Raw genomic sequence first — 19,067 nt, 5'->3', positions numbered from 1 at the left:
CAGAGATCTGCCCGCCTCTGCCTGGCAAATGCTAGGATTAAAGATGTGCACCACCACCGCCCCGCAAACAGTGAATTGTACATGTAAAGTACACCAAGCAATAATAAGCATGAGGTCAGCAGAGTAAGGGCTGACAAGGAACACTGTCCAGAGGTGACAGGCCCCAGAGGTCATCACAGCCTGAGAGCCAGTGAGTACAGGAAGCTCCCCTTCCCCACACCACCTTTTATTACGTTTCTTTAGTGGAGTTCTATTGTGCTAGACTTTGGTTTTTTGCTTTCCTTTAGTGTGTTTCACTTTCCGCAGTAAAGAGATCATAAATCTTCTCCAAAGAGTCCCCAAACAACTGCCAGCCTTCACCCTTTGCCAGCTGAGCTCGGCTGAGAGGACATGCACCCAGTCACCCGTTCACCCATGCAAACTCCCTGCAAATGCTAGCTGGGGGGCGGGGGCGGGGGTGAGAGTGCTGGTGCCAGGGACACAGATAACAGAGCTCAGAGTCCAGTGTGGAAAAGGACAGGAGCACAGGAGAGGGTACCACCCACAGAAGTACTATCAGGTAGGCGTCAGCCTTCAAAGGAGTTTGGGAGCCCCCAGACTGGTCACTGTAAACATACTGACAGAGCTCCCAGACTTTTTCTAACCCACCCTTCTCTCCAGCCCAGTGTGTGTGTGTGTGTGGGCGGGGTTCCTGGGCAGATGCTTCTTGAAGATTCCCAACCCCCAACCCCCCTGCCCCCCCCACCCATCACCCCCACACCCCCTACTCCCCACCCCCCATCTTTACCCACTCGCCAACAGCACTCACTCCTGTCTCACTTCTTATGCCTTCTGCCCTGATGGCCTAGCAGTCCGCTCAGCACTCTCAAGCCCTATCCTGCCCTGCCCCCCCCCCCACTACCCGTTGTTATATGGTTCCCATAACTGACAGGACAGCCTTGAAGACTCTGCTCTTGTCCTGCACCATGAACTGTGGCCCTGATTCATACTTGGGGATGGGGGTCGAGGGGTGGGGACTCAGGGTTTTCCTTCTTCACCAAACATCCCAATCTCCATATATTTAAAACATCCTCTCCCGCAAAGCCTTCGCTGCCCTCCTTGTACCCACAGCTCCTGTGGCACAGCAGCACAGCACACAGCTTTGTGAGCTCTCACTGATCCAGGCTCAGGGAGCCAGGGGTCAGGATGCCTCTCACGGGTGGACCGAATGGCAGTAAATCATCAGCCCACAGCATCACAGCAAGAGTGGTACCCTCCCGCTGGTTCGGCACCCCCAAGAGCTCTCCAGCCATAAGCCCCAGCAATTTTCAACTGTGCAGGGATTCCCATGGCTAGAAGGCAGGATAGATCAGGACGACAGTCGGACTCAAGTAGACAGGAAGTTTAGAAAGTTTTGGGACAAGCATTGCCTTGTGGGGAAGGCTGGGGATTTCCAATCAAGAGCAGTCAGGAATGACTCCAGGGAAGACGCCTGGGAGGTTGTAAATAGGAGTGAAGGTCAGTGCGGGTGAGAGTAAAAAGGAGAAGGTAGCATCTCTTTAAAGGCTAGTGTCCTTCCTTGGTTGAGTTCCCTCGGTTAGCCTGATGGGACTAATAGGGTCCAGTCTCAATGAGCTCACTAGGGTCAGGCCTCAAAAGGAACCAGGATACCTGGGGCACCTCTGGCCTCCTTTGGGCTATTCCCTACCTTGGCCTATAGCCCCAGTCCTCAGCTATGCCCTGTATGGAGTCAGAGTCAAGGAGACTCTGGTGCCTTGGCGTGGCTCGGAAGCATTCTTGATCTTCAGTCACTGTTCCAGGAGCCCCCCAGCACCTGCTCTCCTGCTTAGCAACTCAGCTACTTTGAGGCTGGTGAGGCACACATGCACACACGGCAGCTGCGTCTGTCATGTGATGATCCCACTTGAAGCAGCGCCCCTGCACCCATCGCCCTTTCACCAGCCTCCAATGCCAAGCCAGAAGACAGACAAGGGCCGCCGATACTGCTCAGTCGGCCCACCATGAACCTCTGCCTTCAGGGAAAGCAGGCTAGGAAAGAACACAGAGCTGGGCCCTGGGAGCCTCCAGGGTCCTGTCAGTGCACTCCTGGATGAGCAGGAAGCCCCCACCTCAGGAATTAGAACCAGAATGGCTTTAGCATGATGCTTAGACAAGGCATCTGGCGCTGGACCATATAGTCCAGCAAACCGACCAGACAAGGAAGGTTTCAGAGGTGTTGCTCTCTATACTTAATGCTGCCTTACACGGTACTGCCTTGGGAGTCGCCAGGATGGCTGTAGCCCAGGTGGACAGCTATTTTCTCGCCCAGCATCTTTCCAGGTAGACCCTCTAGGAGTGAACATCAGGTCTGCCCTCCGGAAGATTCTCTGGGGATAACAGCGGTCAGGCTCAAGAATCCACTGTCCCAGGAGCATCCACACCTGGTCCTAATGTACAAACAGGTCAGCCACGGAACTAGCAGATCCCCTCCCCCCCCGCCACAACACACCCACTGTGCCCATAGCGTCGCTGTGAAACCTGCCTTACCCTGCTGGATGAGAGGTGGGGTGGAGTGGCACCACAAGCTCCAGGCAAAGCTGCGGCAGGACTTCTCTCCCTGAGCTGCCCTTGGGGGCAGAGCCAGCAAAACCAGCCATGTGGAGCTGGAACCTGTTTTGTTGGGCTCTGCCTGGGGCCTCCATGTCGGCCCTCCCCAGCGGCACATACCCAGACCTTTAAGTCTTTTGAGAGCTCAGAGGTATACAACTGGACTCAGGCCTACGTCGAACATGTGGACCCCAACTCAGAGGCAATAATTTGGGCCTTGAGTGGCTGACAGCTTCCAGAACCTGGGCAGGTCTGAGGCTCCCTGAGGGCATGAAGGAGCTAAGTTGCCAAAGCCACAGACTGGACTGGATGGACACTCTGAGGTTCCTTTAGACAAGAAGGGGCTATTTCCAGGGGACAAAGTCAGGATGCAACGGAGTTCCCTGCCAAGGGAGGGTGTGGCCAGCCCAGTTTGGGGAGGTGAGGAGAGGCAGCAGCTATGCCATTCACTGCCAGGCAGTAGCAGCCACCGGCCACCCAACACAGGCAGTTGCTCCAGAGGAGAAACTGGGGATAGCTTAGCCTTTACCCACGTGTCTGCTGGGTAAAGACACCAGACGCTGGTCTAGACTGTGGACCCTGGAAAGCCCTACTTCATACACATACAAATACACACACGTCCGCCCCCACCAGGGCCCACCCCATCCACCAGTGCCTCGAGATGTCCTATTAAGGTCATAGACGCGGGGGCTCAGCGGAGCGCATCCATCCCCTTCCCTGGGTCCCCGAAGGCTTCAGGGAGCGAGCGAAGCTGTAAGACTTGCGGGCGACTGACTGAACTCTGTTGGGACAACGGTCGGTGGCAGCAGCTGGGGACGCGGCCGGCTGTCAGGCTCGCTAACCTGGAGGGGGGCCCCCGCGCGCCTGAAGGGCGGACAGGGGCTGGAAGCTCCGTACCTTTGTACTTCTCCCGCACCTCCTCGTAGGCCTGGATGAAGTCCTGTTCGTCGGGTGGTGGGCCAGATGTCAGCAAATGGGCCATGCCGGCGGGAGCAGAACTCAACGGGCCGCTGCGCAAGGCCAGCCCTGGCGGCCGCTCTGCCCCCGCCGCCTCCGCGCGCACGGCTTAAAGAGGCCTCCCCCGCCCCACCCCGCACCCAGGATGCCCCACGGGCGGGGCGGGGCCGGGCCGGCCAGCCTGGGACCTGGCCGGTAGCTGTACCCGCTGCCTGGCGCCCCTTCGCGGGAATCCGAGTCTTGATCCCACACACATCCAGTTGCAAACACTTCCCTGCCTACTCGGGAACCAGATGCAGCTGCGAGGCTAGCCCTCCTTACCCAGAACTCAGTCTAAGGTGGCCATTTTCCTAGGTCAGCCCGCACTTCTCCAACTCCTTCGCCCCTGGCAACTTACCTGGCCACCTGAGTGAGGCCCTTCCTGCCTGGCTCCCTCCCTCCCTTTCCTGTTACTTAGAACTTTCCTCCTTCCTAACAGCGGGAGATACAGTTGGCATCTCCGAAATATAAGAAGCCCTTAGAACACAGGAAAAAGTCCCACATAAAAGAAACGGAGTACACAATTTACAAAAGAAAATACCCTAGTAATTTAAAAAAAAACAGTCCTTTTTACCCATCTGCCTGACGAAGACCCGTCTCCCAGCAGTGACACAAGCTCCTTTCCCGACCGACAACTGCACTGTTCCTAGAAACCTTAAACACTATGTTCACCACTCGTAGACGCTCTGGCTCTGCGTCTGGAAATCAGTCGCTAGAAAATTACCAGAGAGCTCAAAGACGATAGCAGGTGAGGCTGGCTACAGCATATAGAGCAGTGAACACGGAAGCCACCCAACTGGCAAAAAGGGCTGCCAAGGCACCCTGTCTCTACCCTCACCCCTGTCTTTAAAAGGTCTGAGGTAATGAAGTGGGAAAATAAGCCCTTCTGTAAAACCACTGAAGTGTGTGCGTGCACATGGGCTCTGACCACGAAAAGTCCTTGAGGTAGGGAGGGAAGCGTTATCTGTTCTTTCCCGTCTCCACAAGCTGCTGCTACGCTTTCCACCATCCAAGTTCCTGGATGTTGTATCACCTCCATGCTTGCTCAGCACCTGAGCATTCAGCTCTGAAGCCTACAGTGTGCCACATCCTGCTTTTCAAATGCCTCATCATCCCCCTAGGGGGCCCTGCTGGTGGAATGCGGCCAGGGCTCCCTTTCCAAGGACATCCCACCCAGTGGCCTCCAGCCTTAGGTGACCCACTTCCCAAAGGAACAGGCTGCCCTCCAGCTAGCTATGCTCCAACTGCCTGCTGCCTCCTCCCGCCCGTGGTGCCTTTTGCCTAGGGCTCTCATAGATTAAACATCCTCTCCTTTCAGGTGGCAATGTGCTCCCATCCCAAAATGGCAGATGAGTCTAGGAGAAGCAATTTGACATCAAGAGCCCAAGAAATTATTCCCTCTGGAGTGGGCGTCTGGACCGGTTTCCCAGAGACCACTGAGGAGCTGTTGCCGCAGGAAGTATCAGATCGCTGGTGCTTAAAAAGACCTCCAACCTCCCGCATCTACCAAGGTAGAGCCAGCAGGTGGAGCTGTGCTGCCCGAACGTACCACAACAGGACAAGCTCTCCCTTATCTGCCGCGGCCTCTCACCTAGGCCAACACCTACACACAGAACGTATAAGGTGTTTAACACCTGTGCTGATGAGACGAGGGGACCAGACCCCTCCCCGTTACCTGCAATTCGGATGACTGCCCGCTCTGCAGGATCCAAGACGCTCCCATTGCCCACAGAGCCGCCTCCACTTCGCCTGGTTCGCTGTGTTTTCCCAAGGTTCCAGGGCAGTGTGTCCCCGGGGCTGGGTGAGCCACTACTTCCGTTGGAACTACTGTCAGCCACTGCCACTGGCCGTACCTCGGAGTCTTCCCCTGACATGGCCTCCTGGAGGGAGAGTAAGGGGATTCACACTCTCGCCTGTGGGAGAAGTTGATACTGTATATTGACCCATCACCTCCTTAACCTAAACATTGATACCAAACTCTACCGAGGCCCGATCTTGCCCACACATTGACACCCCCTGGTGCTCATCCCAGACTTGACAACCTCTCGGGCATTCCTATCTATCCTCATGTCCTCCTGCGCGCGCGCACACCCACCCACACACACACACACACACACACACACACACACACACACCTGTCTCTTAGTTACCCAACGCAGACTATCTCCACCCCCACACCCCAACACAGGACACTGACTCCGCCCTTCACCTGGCAAACCAGAGGGGAAAGAGGGCACTGCCATCAACTACACATTGATAGGCTCCTGTCACTGGGACATTCCCTGCATTTCAGTCTTGGACTCCCTCTCTTCTGATCCTCCAATAGGCAGGCGAGGAGGCCATCAACAAACGCCGCCTGTGCCCCCACTGTTCCACTGTTCAGAAAGGGACACCCCCCCAACCCCAGCCCGTGGTCACTGCATTCTACCTCCGGCCTCGGTCTTTAGGATTCCCCATCACTCTACCCCACCTTCGGCCCACACAGTCCCACCTCTTGTCTCTAAGATCTCTGCAGTAAAGGCCTATAAATAGCTGGAGCCGCAGCGGCGTGGGTTGCGGGAACTCGGATGCCGCAAGGCCCTGGGGGGGAGCCCGGCAGCGGCTTTAGCAACCCACCAGCTTACTGCAGGAGCAGGCAAAGTGCACGCATCCCCCACGCGTGCACACGCCCCATCTCCCTGCCCCAAGAGCACTGGCGTGTGAAGAGGTGAATGGGGCTCTGTCTCAGCGGGGGTGGCACAGTATGGGGGCACAATGTGGGCTCTGTGCCTCGCCCTCAGGCCAAGGGCTGGGAAAGAGTCAGCGGTCCCCGAGCTGGTGCCTCTCTCGACCCCGCTCCACCACAGGGGCCCCTCGGTGACTGTCTCTGCTTCAGCCCCCAACCGAGCCTGCCTTCACCGCAGCGTTTCTGCCCACCCTCAAGCACCTCCCGTCCAGTTCCGCAATTTCCTGATCCCAGGGAGGTGTTGTTCTCTACATTAGAGCAAGAGGGGCTGCGAGTCAGCACCTAGTTCCGGGTGGTCTGAAGCCATCTCACCCCCATCCACCCTCCCCCCGCAAACTCCCAATCCATCTCGAGCCTCTCCATACCCTCCCAGTTCTAGGCGGCTGGTGGTTCCGCTTCCCTCCTCTCCTCCGCTGCAGCCAGACTCCTGGGGCCAAGAGAACCGCGGAGGCAGCGCAGGCGGGGCGAACCCAGAGCTCCGCCCTAGTCCCACCGAGAACGGCGCTGCCTGGGCACCTCCGAGAGCCGAGCAAACGATTCACGCGTGACCCGGCTATGAGCCAGGAGTCCTGGACCTAGAGGTTGCAGAACCGCAGCCCACGATGTGACTAATCAGGCAGCACCAACCGAGTGCGCATACCTTGGCGGTCGATGCAAGAGTAGACCAGGATGCTGCTGGCAAGTGTGAGGTGGCAGAGTGCACCGCGTCCAGACGCCCAGGTCCACTGCCCACCGCCGCCCCCAACCCTGTGAACAGCTGACCGGGTCCCTAGCCACGTGGGTGGCCCCCACTCCCCAAACAGAGGTCTGATTCCGAGTTCCAACCAGTCTTTCAATCTAACTGGTTTCAAGTATAGGTTTATTCAAAGACAGAGACGCGTTAGGGCGCGGTCCAATCAAGACGGGTGTGCCCGGCAGTGCGCCCTCCTGGCGTGTTCTGCTGACCCCTGGCGGTCGAGCTGGCCAAGGGACCGATTAGGTCTGATCTACATAGATCACAGTCATCCTAGCTTTCCAGTAGGAGGCAAGAGCGCCGCCAGGAGCAGCTCTGACGCTTAGGGACTTTGTAGAGCAGGGAGCCAGAAGCTGGCCTCTTAAGGTCAAATGTCCAGGAAAAAGATCCAAGAGACCAAGGGAGCTATCAGAGTGTACCCCGGAATATTTTCTTGCAGGTTATTAGATAGGTGGGCAGAGCTTGGGTGTCGTGAAAGATGACAAAGATTTTGGGCTGGTGGAGGCAGTCTACTGCGCTGTCATATCGAAGGACCTGACCGGTGGCCCTCAAAGGAGGCGCCTTCAGACCTTTCGAGCCCTGTCCATAGTCACCGGTCAGCACCTGTGCCACAAACACTGCCTTGTGGCCTTCTGCGTTGGGAGGCGAGTAGCGATCCAGTACTGACAGAGAGGCTCGCTTGGCAAAGTACACGCCCTGTCCGTAGAGTGTGCCTATAGGACAAAAACAGGTGAGCCACCAAAAGTGAGGATCATCAGGGCCAGCATGGTCCGTGTCCCTTCCCTGCACGGGCCTTACCGTTTCTGCCACAGAAGCTGCGGTTGAAGCCGTGCGTGCAGATGTCAAGCACAGCAGACTCTGATGTGCCGTGGTAGAGGACCTGCTCCACCGGGCGCTGCTGGCAGCACTGCACCAGGCGTTCCCGGTGCAGCTGGTATTGTTGTTGCAGCAGCGGGTGGGATACTCGGTCCACCTGAGGAGTGCACGGTAGTTGGGGGTGAAGTTATTTGGAATCTATGCCTACCCTGGCCGGAAGTAGAGCTGAACTCAGCAATCACTAGCTCTCTGGTGGAAGGAGGACTTTAGGATTTGAGTGAAGATGTGAGGCACCTCCCCATTCCAACCCCACTCCACCCCTCCAACACACACTTGTGCTCTGTCCAGAGGAACACACTGACCACCTCTATGAGGGCTTTGGAGGGCTGGCTTCTAGGAAGACCTAACTCCTCCAGGAGCCCTGCAGGTGTCTAGACCTCACTAAATTTAGCACCAACAATCAGATTTCAGCAGTAAAAAGCCAAGCCAGGAGCCCCACAGTGCTGAAGACTTAGACGCTAGTAGTTTTAAATAAACTGCACATGGTGACACATGTCTTTGGTCCTAGCACTCAGGAGGCTGAGGCAGGAAGAAGATCTCTGTGAGTTCGAGGCCAGCCTGGTCTACAGAGCGAGTCCAGGACGGCCAAGACTACACAGAGAAACCCTGTCTCGAAAAACCAAAAAAAGAAAAAAAGAAGAAAGAAAAAAACTCTAGTTGGTCTTTTAGGAGAAGGAGGCAGACGAATACTACATCCATAAAACAGGACTCACTGCTGTGAAAAGGAGTGTGTGTGAGTTCGAGGCCAGGCTGGTCTACAAAGAGAGTCCAGGACAGTCAGGGCTATTACACAGATAAACCCTGTCTCGAAGAGAAAAAAAAAAAGTGAAAGAAGGAAAGAGAAGAAGAAAAAAAGTCTGAACATCAGAAACAGATTAAAGATGAGATCCCAAGACTGGAGATACAGCGCAGGGGCAGTGTTTGCTAAGTGGCTTGAATTCTCAGGTAAAAGGAAAGGGAGCCAAGCGTGGTGGCACACATCTTTAGTCCCAGCACTCGGGAGGCAGAGGCAGGGGCAGGCGGATCTCTGTGAGTTTGAGGCCAGCCTGCTCTACAAAGTGAGTCCAGGACAGCCAAGGCTACACAGAGAAACCCTGTCTAGGGGTGGGGGTGGGGGAAGCAAAGAGTGGCAGGAAACGGAAGGAGGAGTGGAGGGAGGAAGAAAAGAAAAAGAAGAGGAGGCAGAAAGGGTAGCTGAGCTCATCCTGTGGGTAGGCTAGATAAAGATCTGACTGCATGATCCTCTAGATGGATTTAAGGAACTGGTGCTGGGAACGGAGCTAAAGGAAAAGGGAAAGAAACCATGAGGGGCAGGTGGATCGCTGTGAGTTCGAGGCCAGCCTGGTCTACAAAACGAGTCCAGGACAGCCAAGGCTACACAGAGAAACCCTGTCTCAAAAAAACAAAAACAAACAAATAACAACAACAAAGAACCATGAGGGGCCAGGCGAGAGCATGAGGCGGATGGAGAAGCTCTAGGCTCTGCTTCATAAGAAGGTGGTGCACCTGGGAACACAGAGGAAGATGTCTCCCTGAGCCGGAGGCCATATCACCAGATGGTGAGAACCATGAAGTGCCAAGGACATTGGGAAAGACATGCCCCTGGCACCTAACAGAAAACTATAGCTTTTGAAGTGCAGACACCTTTGCAAGTACCCACGGACGCACACCAAGGTCAGGATACCAAGACAAGTGGGAAGAAATCCCACAGTGCGTTTCTCAACACCAGTACTAGGTGTTGGTGAATCATCAAGCGCAGAGCTGGAGAGAGCTCAGCAGTTAAAGAGTGCATACGGTTCTTGCAGAGGACCCAAGTTCGGTTCCCAGCACCTCCGCCAGGTGGTTCGCACCCACCCATCATTCCAGCTCCAGAGGGGCCAGAGGACCCCTGCAGTCACCTGCATTTATGTGCACTTAATTCCCTCCCCACCCGCCCACACATGCCCCCATCACACAACACATGTTTTTAATCTTAAAAAACAAACAAGCAAAAAATCGATTGTCCTTAACTTTCCAAGAATGGGGGGGGGGGGTTATAAGATGACCCAGAAAGTACAGGTCCTTGTTATGTCAGCCTAGAATCTGAGCTTAGGGCCCAGAACCCACCCACATAAAGCTGAGGAAAAAAATGTATTCAGAATCTAAACACTATATTCCAGTCAAGATGATACTGAAGACAAAGAAGGACATATTAGCAAATGAAAAGCCATGGAAAGTTTACATCTATATCAAATTAGAGCCATGCCTTTAGTTCCAACATTCAGACGGCAGAGAAGGCCAGATCTCTGTGGGTTTCAAGGACAGCCTGGTCTACATCGTAAGTTCCAGGACAGCCAGAGCTACATAGTGAGAACCTGTCTCAATAGAATAAAATAAAAGAGTTGTGGGGCTGGAGAGATGGCTCAGAGGTTAAGAGTACTGGCTGCTCTTCCAAAGGTCCTGCGTTCAATTCCCAGCCACCACATGGTTGCTCACAACCATCTGTAAGGAGATCTGGTGCCCTCTTCTGGTGTGCAGGTGTACACGCAAGCAGAACACTTGTATACATAATAAATAAATCTTTAAAATAAAAAGAGTTGTGAAACAGTCCTCCAGTTATAAAAGGGTATATACATATTTTTGGGGGGTTTTGACACAGGTTCTTGTTATGTAGCCCAGACTAGCCTTTATTATGTAAACCGGACTAGCCTCAAACTTTCAGGAATCCTCCTGCCTCAGCCTCTGAAGCACCTGGATTACAAGCCTTTGCCACTACACCCAGTTGTTAGTATAACTTAAAACTTAGAGGTTCACTATCCACTCACTGACACTCAACTGCAGAATCTACACATCAGGGTGGCAAGAGGTCAGCTTGCCCAGAAGTCAAGCATGACTCAGAAGAAACCAGGAAAATAAAAAATAAAAATAAAGCTGGGCGTGGTGGCACACACCTTTAATCTTAGCACTCAGGAGGCAGAGGCAAGCAGATTGCTGTGAGTTTGAGGCCAGCCTGGTCTATAAAGCAAGTCCAGGACACCCAAAGCTAACACAGAGAAAGCCTGTCTCAAAAAACCAATAATTAAAATAAAATAAAAAAAGAAGAATATCCCCAAATATTCTCTCATCCAATGTTATTCATTTGCTTCTTTGCATGTTTACTTATTATCCTGTTATTGCTTTTTTTTTTTTTTTTTTTGGTTTTTCGAGACAGGGTCTCTCTGTGTTAGCCTTGGCTGTCCTGGACTCACTCTGTAGACCAGGCTGGCCTCAAACTCACAGGGATCCACCTGCCTCTGCCTCCCAAGTGCTGGGATTAAAGGCATGCACCACCACACCTGGCTAGTTGTTGCTTTTTGAAACATAGTCGTATGCATCCCAGGCCTTGACCTCACTATATAGCTGAGGATGACCCTCATCCTACTGTCTCCTTCTGCCCCTCACAGCTGGGATTCACATGCGACTCCGCCCCTCTGTTCGCTGCTGGGACCTGCACCCAAGGCTTTGTGAATGCTAGGGGCATTCTACCAACAGAACTACATTCCTAGTCTACCACACAGGGTTGTGATGGTTTTCGTAAGTGTTTTTTCTGGTTTTCCCTCTTGAAGACATTTTGCTGTTTTAATTTTTGTATGTGTCTGTAAGTACACTCAGAGGCCAAAAGAGGGCATCAGTTGTCTCCTGGAGTGACAGGCCATTGTGAGCCACCTAACGTGGGTACTGGAAGTCAAACTCCACTGAGTCATCTCTCCAGGCTCGGCACATTTTTTTTTTAACTTTAAAAAATAGATTTCTCTCAGCGAGTCCAGGAAAGCCAAGACTAAACAGAGAAACCCTGTCTCAAAAAAAAAGAAAAGAAAAGAAAAGAAAAAAATAGACTTTCTTTTTAGAGGCTGGCTCTGTAGTCAAAAGCACAGGCTGGTCTTCTAAAGGATATGGGTTCAAGTCCCAGGAACCATATGATGCTCTCTTTGGGCATCCTTAGGTATCAGGTGCACACATGGTGCACAGACATACATGCAGGCAAAACACTCACATACCTAAAAATAAAATAAATAAAACTTGAAAAAATTATATGCTAAAAAATACCTGTGTTTGTCTGCATGTATGTTTGTATACCACACACATGCCTGGTGCCAGGAGAGTTCAGAAGAGGGCCTTGGGCCAGGCGGTGGTGGCACACACCTTTGATCCCAGCACTCGGGAGGCAGAGGCAGGCAGATTGCTGTGAGTTCGAGGCCAGCCTGGTCTACAAAGTGAGTCCAGGACAGCCAAGGCTACACAGAGAGACTTTGTCTCAAAAAAACAAAAACAACAATAACAACAAAAACAAGAAGAGGGCCTCGGGTTCCCTGGAACAGGAGTTACAGGTGGATTTAAGTCATCAAGTGAGTGCTGAGACCTAAAAGTAACACGTGCTGTCCGCCTCTGAGCCATCACTTTAACTCCTACACTTTTGTTTTGCTTTGTTTTGTTTTCTTGGTTTTTGGGGACAGGGTCACTCTGTGTATCTCTGGCTGTCCTGGAACTCACTCACTGTGAAAAATCAGGCTGGCCTCAAACTCAGAGACCCACCTGCCTCTGCCTCCCAAGTGCTGGGATTAAAGGGGAGCACCACCACCTCCTGACAGGACCCCACAATTTTAATGAATATAGTTACATTTACCTGGCTGTGATGCAAAGGAAGCTATTTTTTCATTCTCATCATAGAGCCAAAGTATGAAGGCTATAATGTGAAATTGGTCCATGTACCTTAACCACATAGGATAAACACTGCAAATGACCAAAGTATGAGCTGGTAGGAGAAAGAGGTGACAGAAAAAGAAAGGAACCCCATTCTATTCCTCTTTGTATAAGTAGATGGGGGGGGGGAGTCTCTAAAGTAATAACAGGAAGGAAAAAAAAAACCTCAAATGTGACATCTTAACTTATAGATACACTTACTAGAAGAAACAAGTAAATGACTAATACTAACAGAAGCAGCCCTGTGACCCACAGTACTTCTGGATGGCAGTTGCCATGGCAACGGTGGTGATGGTAGTGATGGCCATAGGTGACAATTGTTGTTGGAGCCCAGTGGTGACCTTCCTAACCTCTGGGGAAGACCAGACATTCTGTATTCCCAGACATATCTATGTGAAGACTGAGGCTGCTAGACCCACCTATAACTTGTAGCACCTTGCCCAGTCTCACCACATAGTGACAACTCTCCGGTCCTTTCTATGGGTTTAAGGCCACCCGTCTCTGGCCTCATCCATGAGTGCGTGTGGTCTTCTGGGTGGGAAAACTGCTGTTCATCACACACACTCTTCTACCCTACTCTCCAGCTCCTTAGCATATTTCCAGGGATGTCTCTGTTGTCACTCCCTAAATATTCTGTCCCCTCATCACATGCAGCAGACTAGCCTGACAGTTCCTCGATCCCTCCCAGTCAGTTATTTATTTATTCGTTTGTTTGTTTATAGACAGATACTCACTATATAACTCGGGCTGGCCTGGAACTCACTACATAGACCAGGCTGGCCTCAAACTCACAGAGATCCATCGGCCTCTGCTCTTCTTTTCTCACCTGCCTGGACAGGTTAGGGAGGGGGTCCTGAGGCTTCATTCTGGCTCCCCAATACTTGGTACTAGCTTGGTTTTTGTCCATGCTCATGGCTGCCAAATTTACCAAGAGTACAGGAGGAGCAGCCACCATAAATATATGCAACGTATATGTAGGCATATTTTTCTCCTACTAACCTATATTCCCAGCTACACACACACACACACACACACACACACACACACACACACACACACACACCACAATTTTATTCACATGGAGAGAATACAGGGCTAGACCTCTGCCAGAATGCGCCTCTGTTGGAGACATAACGGTAGGCCCTCCCCGCCCCAAACAGGAACAGCAATCCCCACATTGGCCACCAGATGGTATCAACTGTGGCACAGACAGCCATATAGTCCCGAGTGAGAGCCTCAGGCAGGCAGGCCTCTCAGATCCCTAGTCCGTGTGCCCTTCTATCTTGCTCAGACTCTAAATGTTCTCTGGGTGAAGAAGGGACGCTTATCCATTGTAGGAAGCAGAGAAACCCCGAGTGAGAGAAGTCCTGAGTAAATGTGTGTTTATCGGCAGAGCTGACCAGGTCAAGGACCCCAGAAGCACGGCAAAGCCTTCCTCTGGTCCGAATGTGGATGCTGATGGTGTGTGCGGAAGGTGTCCGCCACAGCTCTCTCCCTGGGATATTTACCGCCTGAAGATTGCTCCTGACAGCGACTGCTCCTACTGCCTCCTTGGCCCACGAACCCTTGTTAATCTGTAGGTAGTCATCCTGCCTCTTTGTACAGCTGTATGCAATAACCCCGCCTCCTGGTCAGCTCTAGATGATAAAGGCATTCATTCAGCTTCTGAGGAGATGCAGTTTCTCCATCTAAGAGCCCAGACCCCATCCCAGCATTCCTTGTATCTGTGTGTTTATCTTTTCTTCATTCCCTCAGTGGCCCCAGTCAGGTCCAAGTCCCTGGAGCCACGTACCAATGCGGCGACCCGTTCTATCAGCTTTCAGCAACTTTAAGGAGCTTTTGGTCAACTGACCCCAATATAAAGAAAAGTGTACAGAGGCCACAAGGCCAAAAGCACAGGATGTGAACTCACTCGAACAATGCAGATCCTGTTCTGGGCAGCGTCCAGGGTGTTATAAAAGGCCTGCACCACATCCTGGAACTCCTTGGAATTCTCTTCCAGGGTCTCCAGCCTGCCCAAGGGTTCTTTTAGCCTCTGCCCTGACACTGACACAAGGGAAGAAAGGGCGTCAGGGCCATGCCTAAAGCACTAGCCTAAAAGTTAACCCATTCCACCCTCCGCAGGTCCAAGGTACAGACAGACTCACAGTTGTTTTTGGCAGCCTCCGAAGAGAAGGTCAAATTCTGGTCCCAGGGGCCAACAAGCAGAGCAGCTAAGTGGCGAGCAGCACGGGCAGGCTGGACCCCAAAGCCACGGAGGACAACCCGATCACCATGCAGGGTAACCTTCACATCATGGCACCTCTCCAGGCGAGCCCCAAGCTCCGAGGGCAGCATACAACCTTGGAGGCTCACTGTCTCCTCCCGAAGGTGTACCTCCAAGGCAGTCAATAACGCCTGGTTCAATTCCTCTATATCCTGATCAAAGGATGTGTGCACCACCAGCTGGACCCTGCCCTCAGTATCCTCCCCCAGGGGCTCTTCTGCTTCTAACAGGGAGAGGGCCAGGGCTTGCCTCAGTGCGGTGGCCTCCTGCTGATCAGCCATTTGGCTTTGGGACTCCAAGGATCGGTGGATGGCCAGCTGCAGCGTGGCCTCTTCTTCTAACCGGCCAGGTGCCCCGGTGCTGAGGGCCACAGAGTCCTCCCCAGCCTCAAGTGTGGGGTTTTCCTCCTCCTGTTCCACGGTGGGCTCCTCTATCTGCTCTCCAGGGGTCTCCTTCCCTGTCTCCAGAGGCAGCCTGTCCTCCCCGGGTAGGCCCTCCAGGGTAGCCAGCAGCTCTTGGACATCCTCTAAGGGCAGAAAGAGGCCAGTGGGTCAGTGGTCAGACCCAGCCAGGGGGCTGAGGATCAGTGATAAGGTGAATTGAAATAGATTAAAGGAAAGAGATGGAGATTGCATCTTGTGTCCAGGGTAGGCCACACAAGGGTCACTATGTAAGTCATAGGGTGGAGCAGGGAGAGGGTTGCCATCAAAAGACTGCAGGAAATGGGCTGGGTGGTGGTGGCGCACGCCTTTAATCCCAGCACTCAGGAGGCAGAGGCAGGTGGATCATTGTGAGTTCGAGGCCAGCCTGGTCTACAAAGTTCCAGGACAGCCAAGGCTACACAGAGAAACCCTGTCTCGAAAAACAAACAAACAAACAAACAAACAAACAAACAAAAGACCGCAGGAAATTCCCTACCCAGACTCATGTTCTCCTGATCGCTATCTGTACTGTGGCCATGGAGGACTTGGAGGGCCTCAGTGGGATCCATCTGTGGGAAGAGGATGTCAGGGTCACAGCGGAGGAGGCATCTAGGTCTGGCAGGTAAGAAAAAGGACAGAGGCGGAACGCCATCTTACCCTTTCAGGGTCTATGTCCATGGTGGCACTGGCCAGACGTTCCGTCCCAAAGACACACTGGAACTGAGCCTCCAGTCTGTGAAGAAGGTGCTGCCCCTCCACACCCAGCAGGAACCTGGCGCTGCCAGGGTGCTTCATGCTCAGCACGTGGCAGCTAATGCTACCCAGCAGACTCTGCAGCAACTCTTGGGCTGCCTGGCATGGGACCCTGGCCCCATAAAGCTGCAGGACAGACCGTAAGGAGGATAGTTGACAGGTTCAGAGTACAGGAAAGGTACCTGAACCCCCATAAGGGAAGAGGCAAAGTGAGGGGATTCTGAGGGCCACTCACCCGAAAGCCAGTCACATCTACTCCTTCAAGTGGGAAAAGGGCAACGTCTTCCAGGCTGGCAAGGAGGTCCTCGTGATAAAGCTGCAGGAAACGCATGGCCCCTGGCTCCATCGACATCACTGCCTCCACCAGGCTCTCTTGCCTCTCCAGCCCCGACTCTGGAGGCTCTACGGCCATCCCCGTTAGACCCAACAGTCCCTCCTGCCCTGGTGAGCTTGTGGCAACTTCCCCCAGGCTCTCCTGCCCCTGAACTCCCATTGCGTCTGAGGCCACAGGTCCTACTCGCCCTGGGAGCCCTGTAAAGCTTTCTACTGAATCTACTGGGCTTGCAGACCCCATAATCCCCCGGCTCAGGAAAGCAGCCTGCTCTGGAGATCCCACAGTTCCTGGGCTTATAGGCTCCTCTTGCTCCAGAGACATCACAGGCCCTGCATCACTTGGCGTGGCTTGTCCCGGAGCTCCTACAGGACCTGTCCTTAGGGAGGTTCCTAACTGTCCTGATGCCTCCTCAGAGCCCACAGTCACAGTCAGGGCCTCTGCCAGCCCGCTAGCCCCTGTAACAGGATGTTCGATGATTCCGGATTCCTGTATGTTTGGGTGATCCCCTCCACGGATGCCCTCGGCAAGCTCCTCTGGCTCTAAGACATCATAGTGGGGAACAAGACTCAACTCGGAGCCCTGCAGCCAGTGTTTCTGCTTCAGCACCCGCTCAGCCACTGGAGGAAGACAGAAGACAGAAAGGACACTGAGGGCCTAGCTCAGAGGAAGGGTGTAGGCTCAATTTTCTTCACCAATATATTTTATTAACAACTTAGTGACCAAGCATACGTCACTTATAACCCAACTAACCAAAACAATAGGAAAAGAGGATTAAAGAACACAACAACAAATCACAAGGATATCGGTTCCGAGGAGCGATTCTCCTGGCACAATCAGCAGGATTTCTTCTGCTGGAACCTGGGGTAACCAGAACCCAGAACCTCAGCAGGAGCCGGAGCCCCAAAGCCTTCCCTCGAGTGGTTCTCTCTAGGAGCGTCTCAAAGTACAGCGATGAACAGCCAAAACTATCCAAAGTCTCCAAAGGCCCCGCCTCCAGTTCTGGGCTCATTTATATATCTCCTCCCAGAGTCTGTTCACGGGATCTTTTCAGCTGGCAACAATCAAGCTCCTGCACAAGGTGATTGGTCTTCTAATAGATTAACCTCACCTGTTCTCTCACGAGACTGTTCCGATCCTAAAAAAAAAAAGGTTTATCTCTCCTTCAGAAGGGTCCTGCTAGTTTCACCCTCCTACTCACCCTCCCATCGCTGAAAGGAGATAACGGTGCCCAGTTGGCCAGGCAGGCTGCGCAGACCCTCCAAGGGGCCCCCACCACTGTGACGCTCATTTTCCAGATAGAGCTCCAACAGCAAGGGGTCCACCGGGGCAGCACTGTCCACCACACGTACTGCTTGGGTCTGCGGCACCCAGGCCAAGGACACCATGGCCCCATTCAGGGGCAGATTCTGGGCCTGCTCCTCCAAGGCAGAGACCTCTGTGGACAATATATGAATTAGCTCAGGTGTCTTCCTTAGCTAGAAGCTACGCCCCCAAGCCTGCCTCTCACCTGCCTCAGAAAGGGACATGGATAACTGGACCAGGGCACAGTCCTGCCGAGGACTGGCCAGGGCACGGCAAGCCTGCGCTGGGTGGCCCGCAGCACACAGAAGGGCCTGGACATGTTGCTCCAGGCTGAGAGGTGAAGTGCCAGGCGGCAGTCTTTGGAGGAGCACACGGTCAGGCGCGCGTGGTGGGGCTGGCCTCAGGCTCAGCCGGGTGCCATGTAGTTGGTGTTCTGCCTGGGTTAAGACCCTCTTGGCATCTGTGAGCAGGGACAAGGGGTCAGGGGTGTCAAAGCTTCAGGGAGCAGCACCTAGGCAGCCCCTTGAGTCGGCCTCCTCACCTGCAGGATCTTGAAAGACTAGGATCCCCCCACAGCCAAGTCTCTGCCAGCTCAACAGAGGCCCTCCCCCGGAGCGACGGCGGTTCTCAAAGTAGAGGGTTAGTAGTTCATCTGACACTTCAGGGGGCAGTCCCCGGAGCTCCAAGGCTGTCCCTGCCTCCACTTCTGCCATCCGAATCCTAGGATGCCACACATGGGAAGGGAAGAGGCCTGCCCCACCTGTTCAGTCCCTTCTCCCGTGGCCCTAGCTGCTCTCCAACACCCCACATTAGACTCACCCGGCTGTCTCAGACCAGCCTGTTAGGCTTGTTGTCCTTGCCAGTCAGAAGGCCAGAGATAGGAAAGCAAAAGTGAAACTTACTTGGGGGGGGGGGGACAGGGAGGGGAGGCAGGAGGGCGGAGCTAAACCAGTGGCTGCACTTGGGGCATTTCCTCTCCTGCTGAAGTCTTAAGCTTCAACCCACACGGAAATTCCAAGGACCCTCCTGCCAGGACACAGCACTAGCCTCTGACTGGCAGGGTGAACCATATGTATCCTAGACTTTCTCTACTTTCTTGCCTTCTCTTTGTGGCTAACTTCCCTCCTCCAAGGAATGCATGAATTGCTGTCAGTCAGCCCCGCCCCCATGAGACCCTGCCACCCCAGGCTTCTAAGCCCCAGGTCCTAGACAAGAGCCATACCTAGCCTTTGGCTGAGGCTAGCTCCTTGAAACCGTCCACACCCAGAGGATGATCAACCTTGCTTCTAAGGGCTGGGGGGCGAGCAGTTCCACCCTTAGCCCCCAAAAACTCATACCCAGGGGCAAGTAAACAG

At 53.5% G+C, this 19,067-nt stretch overlaps 2 protein-coding genes across 9 annotated transcripts in view; both read right to left on the bottom strand.

The window, feature by feature from the left end:
* PLEC (plectin) overlaps positions 1-7,082 on the bottom strand; it is a 59,921-nt gene extending 52,839 nt beyond the window's left edge. For 2 of the 6 annotated variants that reach the window (XM_084747884.1, XM_084747886.1), the window contains exons 1-2: positions 6,673-6,821; positions 5,258-5,462 (exon numbers count right to left, since the gene is read on the bottom strand). In XM_084747884.1, the coding sequence (XP_084604010.1) occupies positions 5,258-5,456 (199 nt within the window). In that variant the 5' untranslated portion in view covers positions 5,457-5,462; positions 6,673-6,821. Of the gene's footprint in view, positions 1-3,483; positions 3,642-5,257; positions 5,463-6,672; positions 6,823-6,947 lie in introns of those variants that run through there. The other 4 variants (XM_084747873.1, XM_084747876.1, XM_084747885.1 and 1 more) reach the window with 3 other exon arrangements.
* Positions 7,083-7,118: 36 nt separating this feature from the next.
* Positions 7,119-18,615, bottom strand: PARP10 (poly(ADP-ribose) polymerase family member 10). Of its 3 annotated transcripts, XM_084747889.1 has the most exons (11): positions 18,532-18,615; positions 18,254-18,432; positions 17,918-18,172; positions 17,609-17,845; positions 16,312-17,027; positions 15,981-16,202; positions 15,820-15,892; positions 14,783-15,427; positions 14,548-14,681; positions 7,839-8,013; positions 7,119-7,753 (listed from the first exon to the last, which is right to left on the bottom strand). In XM_084747889.1, the coding sequence occupies exons 2-11, from the start codon at positions 18,423-18,425 to the stop codon at positions 7,449-7,451; spliced, it is 2,934 nt and encodes a 977-aa protein (XP_084604015.1). In that variant the 5' UTR covers positions 18,426-18,432; positions 18,532-18,615; the 3' UTR covers positions 7,119-7,448. The 3 variants fall into 3 exon arrangements, with proteins under 3 accessions (XP_084604015.1, XP_084604016.1, XP_084604017.1); XM_084747890.1 differs by lacking the exon at positions 18,254-18,432 and having other exon boundaries at positions 18,532-18,610; XM_084747891.1 differs by lacking the exons at positions 18,254-18,432; positions 18,532-18,615 and having other exon boundaries at positions 17,922-18,056.
* Positions 18,616-19,067: the final 452 nt, after the last annotated feature.

Source organism: Acomys minous (assembly GCF_964271855.1).
Source record: "Acomys minous genome assembly, chromosome: 12".
Taxonomy (NCBI): domain Eukaryota; kingdom Metazoa; phylum Chordata; class Mammalia; order Rodentia; family Muridae; genus Acomys; species Acomys minous.
This window is presented reverse-complemented; position numbering and strand designations above follow the sequence as displayed.

What these genes read in the sequence shown, in the direction of transcription:
- PARP10 (XM_084747889.1), bottom strand. Translation starts at nt 18,425, where the DNA reads ATGGCAGAAGTGGAGGCAGGGACAGCCTTGGAGCTCCGGGGACTGCCC. An exon ending in CATGTCCCTTTCTGAGGCAG is followed by an intron (nt 17,846 to 17,917) that starts GTGAGAGGCAGG and finishes TATTGTCCACAG; the next exon opens with AGGTCTCTGCCTTGGAGGAG. An exon ending in ACAGGATCTGCATTGTTCGA is followed by an intron (nt 8,014 to 14,547) that starts GTGAGTTCACAT and finishes TGCACTCCTCAG; the next exon opens with GTGGACCGAGTATCCCACCC.